Source organism: Nuphar pumila, chromosome 3 (assembly GCF_984573655.1).
Source record: "Nuphar pumila chromosome 3, dmNupPumi1.hap1.1, whole genome shotgun sequence".
In the NCBI taxonomy this organism is placed as follows: Eukaryota; Viridiplantae; Streptophyta; class Magnoliopsida; order Nymphaeales; family Nymphaeaceae; genus Nuphar; species Nuphar pumila.
In genome coordinates, this window is record NC_143251.1 from 14,052,428 (window position 1) to 14,069,102 (window position 16,675).

General features: G+C 38.5%; 2 protein-coding genes across 2 annotated transcripts; one reads left to right on the top strand and one right to left on the bottom strand.

Annotated features, from left to right (window-relative positions):
• The first annotated feature begins 791 nt into the window (after positions 1–791).
• Positions 792–1,951, top strand: LOC149842056 (Sterile alpha motif (SAM) domain-containing protein). Its single transcript, XM_090001269.1, has one exon. It carries the CDS (start codon positions 854–856, stop codon positions 1,424–1,426), a length of 573 nt encoding a protein of 190 aa, XP_089857395.1. The 5' UTR covers positions 792–853; the 3' UTR covers positions 1,427–1,951.
• Positions 1,952–2,130: 179 nt separating this feature from the next.
• Positions 2,131–4,306, bottom strand: LOC149842057 (Major facilitator superfamily protein). Its single transcript, XM_090001268.1, has 2 exons — positions 3,208–4,306; positions 2,131–3,121 (listed from the first exon to the last, which is right to left on the bottom strand). The coding sequence occupies exons 1-2, from the start codon at positions 4,173–4,175 to the stop codon at positions 2,635–2,637; spliced, it is 1,455 nt and encodes a 484-aa protein (XP_089857394.1). The 5' UTR covers positions 4,176–4,306; the 3' UTR covers positions 2,131–2,634.
• Between the last annotated feature and the right edge of the window lie 12,369 nt (positions 4,307–16,675).

Here is a 16,675-nt window from a genome sequence, read left to right on the forward strand (position 1 = left end):
AAGATACAAATGACATTAAGAATGAGTGGAACCGATCTGGTGCACCATGTGACGTACGAGGGAAATGGCACCGCTGGCTGTCATGTCTAGACCGCTTTCCCTAGTGACACCGCAACAAAACAGACATGCAAAATGCCCCCGAGTGAAAGCCAGGACTTGAAATCCGGCAGGAGTCCTACAACCATGACCATAATGTTTTTTTTTTTATAAGCATGACCCCACCACGTTGTTGAACATAAATATGAGGGTGATCATTGACCCAAGAGCTCCTAACGAGTCTTATCACAAAGGTGGGACCCCCCTCAATTAAGGACCGGCACTAGTTCCATGAGTGGTGGGCCCCGCGAATGCTGGACTGATAATTGAGATTGATTGGCGACCAATTTTACCCTCTCATGGCCTTGTTCCAAAAGACTGTGTGAACTCTTGAGGTTAGTTTTACTGCTCTAACGACCAATTTTACCCTCTCATGGCCTTGTTCCAAAAGACTGTGTGAACTCTTGAAGTTAGTTTTTTACTGCTCTAATAGCATATTTCCAAGAAAGAGATGACCCACTTTAACCTTTCCCATGCCGTGACTGAAGATGGTGCCCTTGAATGGAATCTCTCAAACCAACTTTTTTGTATCTTGGTCTTGAGTCCATTTTCTGTCCAATTGGTCCACCACCTCAACCACCCAACTTTTGAAAAGTAAGAAATAACCACCAAAAGACAAAGAGGTCAGGCCTAATAAGTCTGGTCTCCAGTATCTCTTTTCCTTGGTTATCCTCTTCCATTTGCTCACCTAAGCTTGTTGTATCCCCTCTCTATAAAGACCACATATCAGAATATCATCACCCCATAATTCTCGACCATGGATTGGTTTTCATGGTTGTCTAAGACTGGTCTTGAGCCTTCATTGGTTTATGAATATGGTCTCGTGATCGCGCATAATGAGATTGAGGAAGAAGACATCGCATACTTCAACCATGATTTTCTCCAAAGCATGGGCATCACCATAGCTAAACACAGGCTAGAGATACTGAAGCTTGCGAAGAAAGAGCGTGGAGGAAGGCCACAGCCATTATCTAGGCTTCTTGCAGCAATTAAGAAGACTAAGAGGTATGTTGCTAAGTATTTACAGGCCTGGATTGACCATAAGAATTCTTCACTAGCCATCGTGCCGAAGTCTAACCATACTAGGAGTTGGAAGGTTAAAAAGGCTAGGAAGTTGGTGCTTCAAAAATCTGGCAGATTGCTTCTCGGCAATGGCAGCACCAACAACAGGTCGAATTCCATAAAGGTTGGCCCTGCAACTGCAACTCCTGGTGGAAGCCCCCTGGCTTTTAGTTTTAAAGGTGATTGTGTTGACACTGATCCAAGTTTTCCAAATGCGAAGGAAGAAACCCGGTGGGCTTCGATGTTTCAGGATTTGAAACCCACATGAATGATGAGATCTTATTGTCAATTTGGATACCATGGGGCGTTTTTTTCTGTCATGGCTTGTGAGTGCAGTGCATATTCATTGTCACTGCCTCCCTTGCTTATCTACAACAAGTCCTGAACCCCCTCATTCTGGGGTTGGGGGAACCATGTTTGGTAGTATTATGAATCATGTTAAACCAAAACACATGATGAATATCTTGCCTACATGAAGTATATGATAATGGTGCCTGAAAAGCTTTGTATGTTAGGCACTGATAATCAACTGTTTTGCCATCTGTAAGTTGTTTGATATTTACTTTATAAGATTATAATTTTCAGTTAGACGCCAGAGTACGTTTTTCCACGGTGAAAAGAGGGAAGCATGCAGCCATTTCCTTTTTCTTTTCCTAAGTTTACACTATAATAAAATGTATGAACAAAAGCTTTTACTTATAGAAGGTTACTTGTGGTGCCCCATTAAAGGCTTACAGTTCAACAACTAAGTTGGTGGCTCGGGTCTAAGACATCTCAGTCAACCGTCACACTTGTGAAATTGACAGACTTGTATCGAAATTTACAAAATCACCTCTGCTAACTCCACTGCCCCGTCCTGCAAACCAGAGGAAGAATGACGGTAGAAAACTCAGACACATCAAAGTACGGAAAATTGTTCCATTTTTTATTTAATTAAACCCCCAAGTTGTGGCATGCATGAGTCATGATTAATGTCCATCTTTGATAAATGAAAAGATTAAAGGTATACATGATAATCACGAAAAAAATTACAAGTCTTTTTTTCAAGGAGGTTACTCGAGGGAACAAGGCCCTTTTATTACATAATTCCCCTCTAATTGTATAAAGAAAATCACTCATACAACATACTAGATCTCACCACAAAATTAGAGCCGATGACCTTTACAGGAATAGAGGGTGATCCAAGGAAAAGAAAAGAAAAGAAAAACTCACAATAACTTAGTACCATACAACACAAAACAGTTTGGACATAAGAAACCCCTCTTGCAGCTAAGCAAACCATGAATACCTTAGTACCAATTACAGGATATGAACCAAATCAAAATTTCTCGACAGCAAATGCCCCCGAAACTAGATTTAGCATGCAAGACGAACATCTACACCATCCAAATTTGCCCGTGCAAAATTCAAAAGCCACTAGCTTGGAATTGCCAAACTGTGTTTCTCTATTTTCCTTATCAATTTATCATAGCCATATTAATGTTGTGAAGTGCTAGAAATACGAAAAGAGCCCCCTGAGTAGAGCATGTGGTATACAGGTCGTATTCTTATCGTAAGAATGAGACCCAGTAGGGAGCCGAAGGCACAAACACCAGCTAGAACAAAAAATGTGAGCCTGAAGCAGTTGGGACCCAAACATGTCTCACTGGAACCAACCAATCCTTCTCCAAACTGTTTTGCTGCTTCTTTATCATAAATATAACCAGCGAGTCCTGCAGAGAAGATTAGAGCACCAAGCGGGTTCCCTATGCCCATGAAGTTGTAAATTACACCAAAGTGCTTCAGTCCAAACAGCTCAGAAGCAGTTGGGACCATGATAGAGAACTGGACGCCATAACAGATACCAAGCAACGCAGTTGCAGCATACAGTGTGCTTTGAAGAGCTGATGCAAAGAGAAGGTGTGCTGCCAACATGATTAGCTGTGTCACTGACATCCAAATACTTCGAGGAATTGCTTTCAACCTGCAAGATACAAGTGATTTACATGTTCATCGAGTAAATGCCAAAAAAAAACTTACAAGTGTAGCCCAGAAGAAAATTGAATTTACCTCACAAAGTATTCAGACACTGCACCCCCACCAAGACGACCAATGAAATTGCAGAAACTGAAGATGGACAGAAGCATAGTGGTATCATTAACCCCAAGAGCAGTTCCGATTTGTGCTAGATTGTTGAGAACTGTGATGCCAGAACCAACACCAAGGAAGTAAACCAGAAAAAGAAGCCAAAAATCAGCCTTGACTATGGCCTCATTGAATTTAAAATCCTCCCCCCTCTTGGGTCGACGTTTCTTCTTTACAGCACCCTCCCCCTCAGCCAGAAGAATGCTCACATCAATACAATCCTCATCCTCCTCAAGGCCCCCAAGGTTTCTGGTTGACAAAGAAACATGCAAATAGGGCTCCTGGTTTTCAGAATTTGGATCAACCGAATCACCTGCTGTATTGTTTGTCTGTTCTTTCCCTCTTTCAGACCCGGCAATTAAAGGTTCTGTAGCAGAACCTCTTAGATCAGATACACTTTGGATTCTGGATTTATCTTGAAAAATTGTCATCTTTATGGGAATAGCCAGTGGTGCCAAAAGGAAGATTACCATCAATGCCACAAATGACACGGAAATAGCATAACCAATAGACATAACATCGTTCAGAATGGTAGTTACTAGAAGATAAATGCCTAAAAAAATGCTGGCTGCTATGGTGAACAAGAAATGACCATGCTCAGCTGAGTCTTCTCCTGATGCAGGTGTGCAAGGCCTGATAAAATACATCAGTGCAAGACACAGAACAGGAAGCCCTAAAGTAAGAAAGAGCAAGAGCTTTTCAGAGGAATTATCAAGTACCCCTGTGTAAATTTCTGTATATACAGCAGCACTGAGCCCAGCATAACCCTTGAGGATGCCAGCTACTGTACCCCTACTAAGAGGAAAGTTCCGCATGTTGGTCACAAGTACAGCAGTGCCAAACCAAGCACTACTATTTGTAGCAACACATAATGCAAGCCATAACTGCCACATTTTAGTAGAGATTAATTAATGCACATTCATCAATATATAAAAACATACAACAGACTTGCACAGACAAAAACAATATTCAGATTTTAAGAATGCCTGATGATATTAAAAAAAATTATCTTAGTTTTTGTTTCCAAAAGCATCAAATATGAGGTTTTCATAATAGTGGGAAGCTAATATTCATGAAGCTATGTCACAGGGATTTGGCTAACCAGTGCGGTCAACCCGACCCTAGGTGCGTGACAGCACTCAGGGTCATTTATGTAAACAAAAAAAGAAAAACATGTCGATGGAGGCTCGCCTAAAGAAGAAGAAAAGAAGAAGAAGAAGAAGACAACAAGGAAAGAGAGAGGCGAGATGGAGCTCACCTGAAAGGAGGCCGGAGGGCGCATCGCTGGCATAGGAAGGACCGGCGTCGGGTGGCCGAAAAACCAAGGCTCGCCGGACTTGGGGCTTGCCGGCGTCGGGTGGCTGAAAAACGAACGAGAGAGAGGGAGCCTGTGTCAGAGGGAGAAGGCGAGAGAGTGAGCAGAGTGGGGTAGGGTTTCTCGAATGAGAAACCCTACCCTGCGTGCTTTAAATAAGCACGAGTATGTTTTATCGGGTTTGGAACCAGGTCGGATCCGAATCCGATCCGGGTCTGATTTTTTTTTTTGCCGCACCCCCGCACCCATGTTTTTTTAAAGTGCCGCATCCCCGCACCCATGTGACATAGTCACGAAAGAAGCAGAAAATACTTATAGTTGGCATCCTTTGGAGTGTGTTGTGGCAGGGGAATTCCTCCACTGAAGCTGAGTATCGTGCCATGGCAACAACCACATCAAAGTTAGTATGGTTGCGACAACTACTAGAGGACATGGGAATTCACATTGCAGAACCCTCCAAACTATGTTGTGACAACAAGAGCGCAGTTTACATTGCAAGCAATCATACATTTCATGAGAGGACAAAACATATTGAAATGGATTGCAACTATGTCCGTGAAGAATTTCTGAAGAAGATCATCACATTGCCTTATGTTCCCTCGGCATATCAACTAGCAGACTTCTTCACTAAACCGCTTCCGTCACCTCGCTTTTAGTTCTTACTTAGCAAACTCTCAGTTGTCCCACCATGAGTTTGAGGAGGGGTGTTAATATATATATATATATATATATATATATATATATATATATATATATATATATATATATAAACTGAAATACCCATTAGGGGTATTTCGAACTTTTCATTGAATAGGCGTCAGCCCATTAAGGGCTGACATTTTATTTCGTTTTGTACTTGTAAGGAAATAGAACTTCAAAAGCAACTTCGAAGACAAGCTCACAAAAGATCTCTTAATGAACACAAGAGTTCATTCAATATACTCACAAGAACCACAAAAAACACTCAAAAGAGTATATACACCAAGAAGGAAAAGAGGATAAATATATCACTCATGTGGGGAAAACCCACTCCAAAAAGAATACATAATGCATGGGGTATGACCCCATATTTATACATAAAGAAGGGGCTAGAAAGAGTTGTTGGACCCTCTAACAGTTCTATTAGTGTCGTTGGAGAGTCCAACAGCTCTTACATGCTTTTGCTTTTTGACTTAGTAAAAAAGCAAAAGTCTAAAGGATGTCCAAAGTTATTTGCTTTTTGCTTTTTGACTTGTTAAAAAGCATAAGCTTACACTAGTCCAAAAACCAAAAAAATAAAACTAACTAGTTGTCCTAATGTAACTAAAATAGAAAACAAATAAAAAATTACATATGATAGGATATTTACATATGAGATTGTCTATGAGATTACAACTTTTAACACTCTCTCAAACTTACGGTTGAACAACCGAAAGTTTGTCCAAAAAAAAGTAAAATCGTGGAGCAGCAAGAGGTTTGGTAAAGAAGTATGTCAGTTGATATTCAGAGGAAACATATGGAAGCTCAATGGTGCCTTGTAGAAATTCCTCACGCACGTAGTGGCTTTCTATTTCAATATACTTTGTCCGTTCGTGAAATGTCTGATTGCTGACAATGTAAATGAAACTTTTATTGTCACAATATAACTCTGATGCTTCTGTGCTCTCAACACCCATATCTTGAAGCAGTCGCCTTAACCACACTACTTCCATGGTGGTTGTAGCCATGGTTTTTTACTCGGTTGTTGTTGATGAAAAAGAGACTTTCTGTTGTTTCTTGCATCTCCATAAGATCAATGATTCTCTTAAAAACATACAAAGCCCAGTAGTTGAGTGTCGATCATTTGGATCACCTCCCAAATCTGAATAATTATAAGCAGTTAGTTCTAATGAGAAAGAAGCAGACAAAAAAGTCCTCTACAAATAGAGGTTTTAAGATATCTATTAATTCGCAATACTGCTCTCATATGGAGAGTAATGGGTGCATGCTGAAATTGACTTGTTGTGTAAACATTATGTGCAATGTCCGGTCGAGTGATGAAAAGATAAGACAATGCCCCAACAAGTTGTCTGTAAAGTGTTGGGTTCTCAAGTGGTTCTCCATCAGCCATCTTCATTTTACTATTTACGATCTCAGAAGTGTCTACATGTTTTTCATCTGTGATTCTGGACCTGTTGATAATATCAAGAGCAAATTTTGATTGAGTTAATAAATAACTTTTAGGAGAATAGGCTACTTCAATTACAATAAAAAATCTTAAGAAACCCAAGTCACTCGTTTCAAAATTAGTCTTTGAGAATTTTTTTGATGTTGTCAACTCCTTGTTTATCACTTCCTATGATGATCATGTCGTCCACGTAAAGTAGAAGAATAATAACACCTACATTAAATTTTTTAATGAACAAAGCAGTGTCAGTAAGACAAAATCGAAAACCAAAAGTAAGCATAACTTGACTAAATTTATTATACTAGGCCTTTGGGGCTTGTTTAAGTCCATATAAGGCCTTATGTAAACGAAAGGCTTTTCCTTGAGAAATCTTGATGCCAGGGGGTGGTTCCATGTAGAGTTCTTCAGCTAAACTATTATTAAGAAACACATTCTTGACATCCACCTGAAATATATGTCATTTGTTTACAGAGGCAACAACAATTAAAGTTTTTACAGTGGTCATTCTTGCTATTGGTGCGAAGGTCTCATCATAGTCTATTTCATATTCTTGAGAATAACCTTTAGCCACTAGACGAGCCTTAAATCGTTTCAGGGTGCCATCACTCTTGGTTTTGACTTTGTATACCCAACGACATCCTATAGGTTTCTTCCCTGGTGGAATATCTTGAATAGTCCACATGTTTGCCTTTTCTAAGGCGCTTAACTCTGCTGACACGACTTCAACCCATTTGGGATGTTCTTTTGCAATATCATAATTAGAAGGTTTTACATAGGAATGTAATAGGGCGATATTGTTAAATAGTGTAACATAATTTAATATATAATCTCATAGTTTTAGTTTACTTTTAAGTTTAGTTAGGATTAGGTTAGTTTATTTAACTAGGTTAGGTTTCTTTTTCTTTTTTTGTTTATTTTTGGACTTATTTGGCTTTATGCTTTTTTGACCAAAGTCAAAAAGCATAAAGTAGAGAGAGTTGTTGGACTCCCAACAGCTCTATTTAGAGTCGTTGGGAGCCCAACACTCCCTCATTCCCTCTCTCCCTTGTATTATAAATATGGGGTGTTACCCCCTTGTAACTTACACTTTTGTAAAGCCCCCTTTTGGGACCCAAGATATTAAAGTTGATATTTTTTTTACGTTTGTGCATTTATATCCGTGCCTTTGTGCACTTGTGAGAGTTCGCCTTTTATGCCTTTGTGCACACTTTGTGTTTCTAGTATTGTGTTTATACACAAAATCTCTTTTTATAGAGATTTTCACATGGTATCAGAGCAAGGTTGTTTGGGAAGGAAAATCTTGTGATTCTTCACAATATCGAGTGCCTCAAAAAGTGTGCCTTCAATTTTTTCGAGATTGTTGTGAATACTTCTCTTCATCAAATATTTTAGAAGATTACTACAACAAGAGTTAAAATCTCTTTGTGGCACGTATTTTTCTCCATCTTTTCTCTCTAATGGGTGAAAAAGACTTATTTCTCTCTTGGCTTTAAGCTCAATGGTTCCAATTATCATGAATGGGCCGAAAATATGGAAGCTCATATTAAAGGAAAGGGGCTTTGGGCATATGTTCAAGGTTCCATAACGGAACCCAAACCAAAAATTACGATGGTTGAAAGAGGAGAAATCAAAATTCTTGAAGGAGAAGAAAGACAAAAGGCTCTTGAAGAATATTCAAAAAAACTTGAGGAATAGGAAATGAGAAACTTCAAGATCCTATCTTGGATCTTCTCATCCGTTGAAACTAAGATCAACGCCAACATCATCAAATTCAAGAAAGCCTCTGAAGCTTGGTATTATCTTGAGAAGATGTATACTTCACGAGACTTATCTCACAAGTACTATCTTCAAAAGAGAGCCTTGACCCTACAACAATATGAGATGTCTATTCATGAGTACTTTGCTGAATTATCCTCTATTTGGGATGAGCTTGCTTGAGCCCAAGTGGAGTGGCGAAGCTATTGAACTTAGATACAAACAATTAGAGGAAGATCACTTCTTTAACTTCTTAAATGGTCTTCGACCCGAATTTGAACAAATTCGGTCCTCTCTTCTATCTTCTTTCACATCTCCTTCCATTGAAGATGTTATTACCAAGTTAAGTGGAGAGAAAACTCGTATGAGCATTAGCAAACAAAATCCAAGTGTTCTTGCAATGCCCACAAATCAAGATGAATGTGATGGAGCTAATGTCGTGTCTAGGCCCGACAACAACTTGAGGACATATAAACCTCCTCACTTTAAAAACCAAAATCAAGGATACAATGGTGGTCAAGGCGGAAGAAGGGACAATAGCAAAATTGTGTGTCACTTTTGCAAGGAACCCGGTCACATCAAACCGGTTTGTCCTAAATAGAAGAAACTACTTGCAATGGCAACCACAAAAAGAATAATCTACAAGTGGAGCTCTCTATCTAAATCAAATTATGAAAGCTCTTCAACCTCTTCTTAAGGGAGCTATTTCCGGTGCCGCCGTATCCACTCCTCCTCTAGGTAAAACTTCTTGGCTTTTAGATTCGGGTGCATCTTTTCATATGTCTCCAAACAACTCTTCTCTTTCCGAATATTCTAAAAGTTTGCCGCCATCTTTTGTTTCAACCGCGGATGGCACTTCTCTTGAAATTAAAGGCATTGGAAACTTTGAAATCAAAATTTCTTTATTCCCAAAATTAGATTTATACCTAAATTGAATTTGAACTTACTTTCTGTCTCACAACTCTCGGACCTTGGATGTGACATTCAATTTTCATCTAATGAGTGTTTAATACAAGATCACCGGTCCGAGAAGTTGATTGGGGAAGGCTCTAGGAAGGAAGACTTGTACTACATGGATTCTCTTCAAATCCCTAAAACCCCTTTTTGTAATGTGGCCCAATATAAAGACATAAATGTTTGGCACAAAAGACTTGGTCATCCCAACATCACCAAATTATCCTATTTGCATTTTATTAAAAATCTTTATAAAAGTACTTTCTCTTGTAATGATTGTATTCTTGAAAAAATGAGAAGTATGTATTTTGAACAAAAATCTATGTTTACCATAAAACCTTTTGAAATTGTTCATTCGGATGTTTGGAGACTGGCACCCGTCGTATCCAAGGGAGGCTTTGCCTATTATGTAATTTTTGTGGATGATTTTTCTCGATATTGTTGGATATATTTTCTTAAACATAAGCACGAAGTGTTTTCATGTTTTAAATCATATCATATGATAATTAAGAATCAATTTAATAGTAATTTAAAGATTTTTAGGACCGATTCCGGAGGCGAATATCTTTCCAATGAATTTAAGAAATATCTTAAAGACTATGGTATTGTCCATCAAAGATCGTGTCCTAAGACCCCAGAACAAAATCGATTAGCCGAAAAGAAGCATAGGCATATCATTGAAACCACTAGAACCCTTCTTATTTCCCAAAGTATTCCAAAAAAAATTTGGGCCGAAGTGGCTCTTGCTTTAGTTTATCTTATTAATCGTCTTCCATCCAAAAATTTAGATAAAATCTCTCTTTTTGAAACTCTATATGAAAAAGAACCCGATTATAATAGATTGAGAGTTTTTGGTTATAAGTGTTTTGTCCTTACAGATAAAAATGATAAACTCTCACCTAAAGTCATTCCTTGTGTTTTTCTTGGCTACTCTGAAACCCAAAAAGGGTTTCGATGTTATGATACTAAAAATGATAAGTTATATATCTCAAGGAATGTAACATTTTTGAAAAATGATAGTGGTTTTGAAAAGAATGAATCTCATTTAGAAAATACTGACTATTACTTTCTCTTTGATCTTTTATCTAAAGATGATGATATCTCTAGTGATGATGAATCAACATATAACAATGGCAATGAAGTGGTTGAAATCAACAATAACTCTAACCCTACTACCTCTCAAGAAAAAAATATAACTAGAGACCCTATCACCTATACTCATAGAGATAGACACACCTTTATGCGAAAAGGTGAACTCCAGGTTTACCTGCGCAAGGAGAAAACGAGAAAAGAAAAAGAGGGCTGCTGAAAGTCACGGCTCCCTCTTCCACTCGTGACTGATCTATTTAAAACATATGTAAAATAAAGATTACAAAGATTAGGGTACAGAAATACCCTTTAGTGAATGTTTAAAATTACAACATAGCACAACCCATATGTGGATACGGGTCTGGATTGAATCCAGATCCATAAACGATTCTTTTCACCCTCCCTCAAGTTGTACATGATCTTGGATCATGAACAACTTGCCTTTTAACATCCAAAACCTGTCCTTTGTTAATCCTTTTGTGAATATATCCGCAACTTGTTCTTCTGTTCGGACAAAATTGGGCTCAATTTCTTTTTCTTCAACCTTTTGCCTTACAAAGTGTTGATTTATCTTAATGTGTTTTGCTCGACTGTGATAAATAGGATTGAAAGACATATTGATGGCACTTTGGTTGTCACATAGTAAAAATGATCGAGCAATCGATTCTCCTATCTCTATGAGAAGATGTCTTATCCACGTAGCCTCTGCAGTCGTGGAAGCCATCGATCTGTATTTGGTCGCTGTGCTTGATCTAGCTATCGCTTTCTGCTTTCTACTGCTCCAAGAAACTAGGTTTGACCCAAGAAAACTGCAATAACCAGATACCGATCGACGTTCGTCTGGATCACCTGCCCAATCAGCGTCAACATAAACAATGATCTCATGTGCGCCTTGATTCAGCTCACTCTTTCTGTATACAAGGTCATCGCCGACAGTACCTTTTAGATATCTTAGTATTCTCTTAACTGCCTCCATATGTGATGTATGAGGTTCATGCATAAATTGAGATACCTGATTGACAGAATACACTATATCAGGTCGAGTGAATGTTAGGTATTGTAACATACCTACTATGTTGCGGTATCTAATAGGATCTTCATACAAGTCTCCTTCTTTAGAACTCAGTTTCTGATGCACGACACTTGGGGTTGCCAGGGGTTTGCAATTCATCATACCCGCTCTACTGAGAATATCCATTGTGTACTTGTGTTGAGTGAGAGTAAGTGTATTACATGTCTTGTTGACTTCCACCCCAAGGAAATATCGTAGATCTCCTAGATCCTTCATTTTAAATCTTTGATTCAACAATTTCTTTACTTCCTCAATATGAGTTTCGCAGTTACTTGTAATGATGATGTCATCTATATATATCAATAGGAGTGTGGTCACACTCTGCTTCTTATAGATGAATAATGAATGATCAAGAAGAGATCTAGAGAAGCCATGTCTCTGTATTTCAAGCGAAAAACTCTCGAACCAAGAACGAGATGCCTGTTTCAAACCATATATCGCTCGTTTCAGTTTACACACATATTGATCAATATCTTGTTTTGCATATCTTGTGGGTTGCTCCATATAGACTTCTTCTTTGAGATCTCCATGCAGGAAGACATTTTTAACATCTAGCTGACTTAATATTCATCCATATTCAACAGCTAGACCCAACACAATTCGAATGGTCCCCATTTTCACCACAGGACTAAAAGTTTCATCAAAATCCTGCCCTTGCTCTTGTGTGAATCCTTTGGCAACAAGTCTAGCTTTGTACCTTTCAATACTCCCATCAGGTTTATATTTAATCTTGTACACCCATTTTGATCCGACTACATTTCTATTTGGTGGTCTGGGAACAACCTCCCAAGTACCACATTCATGTAGAGCTTTCATTTCTTCATTCATCGCTTCAATCCACTTCTTTGAGTTGGCAGCTTGATAAAAGGTGAGAGGTTCATATTCTTTGGTTATGGCTGTCAAAAACAATTGATAATCCAGTGAAATTTTTTTGTAACTGACCCATTTGTCAAGTGGGTGACGAGCCCGAGTAGACCTTCTGACCGGCAACATATGTGAGGAAGTAGGAGGCATATTAAGGTCCGTACAGGAAGTAGAGACAGGTGGAAGGTCCTTCTCACGTCGAGTGTAGACGATGCCCTTATACCTTCCTGTCTCCAAGGATTGACCATTAACTTCTTATTGTGATGCATCTTCTGACTCCTCACATGTATCCTTCTGACTGCAGTCCGGAGGGCATTCAGTATTAATGTTGGAGAAGAGTTTGGAGCTTAGCCATGGACAATATACCTCAACATTGGAACATGAGCCAGAGGAGTTTGTTGGTTGATTATCAAAGTTCATCTAATAAAAAATAAAGTTTCTTGATACTTTGATGCGTTTACTCGAAGGATCATAACACTTGTACTCCTTATATTCATCTGCATACCCCACAAATCTACACTTCAAGGCTTTGTCTTGAAACTTATGCCTTAATGAGCTATCAATGTGCACAAAACAAACAGATCCAAAAACACGTAATTCATGGTAATCAGGATGGATACCAAAAAGTGTAAAGTATGGTTATTTGTCTTCCAACAGTGACATGGGTAAGCGGTTTATCGCATACACTGTAGAGTGAAAGACCTATGTCCATAAAGTAATAGGAAGGTTACTATCATGCATCATGCTCATTGCACTCTCAACAATATGTCGATGCTTCCTCTTAGCAATCCCATTTTGTTGAGGTGTGTGTGGTCAAGACATTCTCCTCCTTATTCCATTATGCTAGAGAAATTCAATAAAATCACTAGAGGAGAACTCTCCCCCTCCATCACATTGAAAATGTAGGATGTTTTAAGAGAAGTGGTTTTTGATAAAGGAATAAAACTTTCGAAATATTCCAAAGACTTTTGATTTATGCTTCATGAAGAATATCCAAGTCTAACGTGAATAGCTGTCAACAAAGATAAGGTAATATCTACTCCCAGAAGCAGAAGCAATTAGAGCAGGGCCCCAGACATCAGAACATATGATTTCAAAAGGCCTTGAAGCTCTTTTATTGATTGAATTGAAGGGTAAAACATGACTCTTACATAAATGACAACTCGGACATTTTATTTTACTTGTTTCTGAACCCAAACTAGACTTAGAAATCAAATTATTTGAGACAAGTTTTTCAATGAAATGACCACCACAATGACCCAATCGACTGTGCCAAAGGATTGGCTTATTACATTCAGAAATAACGAACACAGACTCAGATGAGACTAATGATGGATGCTGATAGAGCTTCGATGAACAAGTAGAATGAACTGTGGAGGAGGGATGTTCTTGAAAGATGTACATATTGCCTCACATTTTTCCTTCAGTGAATATCTCCCTCGTGCGAAGATCCTTGACATAAACAGAAGAGGGAGTAAATTCAACTGTAGCATTAATATCATCAACAAGTTTTGACACAAAAACAATATTTTTCTGAATATTTGGTGCATGAAGAACATTTGGAAGTTGAAGGGAAGACTTAGACATGGGTATAACAACATTTCCAATGTGCGATATAGAGTGGTGAGTCTCATCTCCTGTGACTATGCTATTTCTACCAACATAAGGAATAAGGTTTAAGAGTTTACCCGTATCACCTGAAACGTGGGTTGCTGCCCCTAAGTCAACATACCAAGTGCCTTTATCATTTTGCTTCAAATTTAGCCCTACCAGTGCTGCCAATAGTAACTCTTTTACTTCTCCCCCAACCTTTGAATTTTCTATGTCTTTTTTGGCTTCTAATTGCAAAGATTTCCCTTTATTCTGGGGATTGAACCAACAATTTGCTTTAATATGTCCCGTTTTGTTACATAAGAAACAGGTAGGAATGGGCCTTTGACCTTGCAAATTGGAAGAAACATTAGGCGTTGGAAGCAGCCCACGACCCCCAAAACCAACTCTTCCCTGTCCATTCCTGCCTCGAAAAGCATTACCTCCTCTTCCTCTGCCATAAGTTAGCCCTGTAGCAAGAACTTCTTGAGTCCCAAATTGCACATGATTTTCTTCAGAAAACCCCTTCAAACTCATCTCAAATTGTAACAATTTTGCACGTAAATCTTTGAACTTAGGAAGCTCTGGGAGGCACAATAATGATGTTGTTAGAACATGATAATCTGGCCCTAGTGCGCTTAGAATTTGTTGTACTTTGTCTTTGTCATTAACCACACATCTCACGATAGCCAGCTGATCCGTGATACTCTTCATTTTATTTAAGTATTCCATGATCGACATGGAATCTTTCCTCAACATCTGAAATTCTCGCTTAAGAAACATAACTCTATCCTCAGATATTTGTGAATATGTCTGAAGTAACTTATCCCACAATTCCCTGGCTGAACAATCATCAGAGATGGCTACAAGAACCTCTTGTGACAATGTAGAGGTGATATATGCCACCAATGCTTGGTCTCTCTTCATTCACGCGATATAATCTGGGTTTCTGAGAAGCACAGTAAAGGATGCCCCTTTATCATCTTCCTTTTCTTGCGAGATAAACTCTGGAGGGGTTGAAATTGACCCATCCAGATGTCCAGAGAGATCTTGACTCCTTATAAAAGGGACGATCTGTCTTTTTCAGGTCAAGAAATTGTTATTGTTTAACTTCTCAGAAACGAGTTGACTAAGAAAATTAGAAGAAAGAGGCGTTTGTGAGAATGAGGAATCCATGGAGGGTAACACAAGTGATTGGGAATAAGAAAAAGAAAACTTTCGGACCAGATTCAGTTAATAGATAAGAGAATCAACGACTTTTTTTTTTTGCTGAAGGTTTAACCAAAAAGGTTATATCCTGCCGTGGTCAGCAAACATAAGAGGTCTGATGTTGTCAACACTGAATCGGTTTCAGATTGATAAAAAGAAATATACCTTGTTGAATGAACATAACTAGCCTTCAACAAAACCTGTAATCTCAAATAACGAGAATGGTATAGATAACACAAAAAAAAAAATCAAGTAATACAGATTGACAGCAGATCGATGATCCTTTTAAAAATTGTTGTCAATAGAAGAAGAAGAAGATAGAAGTCGAGAGACGTTCTTGATTTTAGAAAAGAAATTTCAGAAATCACCGATTAAAGAAACAGAAATATGCTAAGACGCTAATGTAAGAAGGCACGAAAACAGAAATATGTTGAGACGCTAATTGATTGGAGGTTTGGGTTTAAAAAGATTCAAGAGGAAAAGACACAGATTGATTATGGGTTTAGACAAAGAAGGTAGACGCTGATTGATTGGAGGTTTGGGTTTAAAAGGATTCAAGAGGGAAAGACGCAGATTGATTCTGGGTTTAGACAAAGAAGGCAAATTGAAGAAGAAGACGCAGATGAGATATATTGAACTCATAGATTTTCGGCTTGGAGCTTAAGATCTCTTTGGACAGTCATGTTTGGAGATGCAATCCCAGGCTACTGCTCTGATACCATGCGAAAAGGTGAACTCTAGGTTTACCTGCGCAAGGAGAAAACGAGAAAAGAAAAAGAGGGCTGCTGAAAGTCATGGCTCCCTCTTCCACTCGTGACTGATCTGTTTAAAAGATATGTAAAATAAAGATTACAAAGATTAGGGTACATGAATACCCTTTAGTGAATGTTTAAAATTACAACATAGCACAACCCATATGTGGATACGGGTCTGGATTGAATCCAGATCCATAAACGATTTTTTTCACTTTAGAAGTGCTATTGAGCAATATAGTGAACCTAGCGAATTTATCCCCCTACATGATTCAAACCCTAGAAGAACCGAGAGAACTAGAAGAACTCCCTCTAGATTCGTATCTTTTGATTCTTTCTCTCCTAAATATCGGGCTTGCTTAAGTGCCATTCACTCATATTTTGAACTAAAACATTTTGAAGATGTCAAACGATGTATTAAATGGAGAGAAGCCAGGGAGAATGAACTCAAAGCGCTTAGGAAAGCCAACACTTGGGAATTTCAAACGCTTCTCAGTGGAAAGAAAACTATAGGATGTCGATGGGTGTTCAAAGTTAAAACCAAGAGTGATGGATCTCTTAAGAGGTATAAAGCTCGTCTTGTAGCTAAAGGGTATAGTCAAGAATACGGGATTGACTATGAAGAGACATTTGCTTCAGTAGCTCGT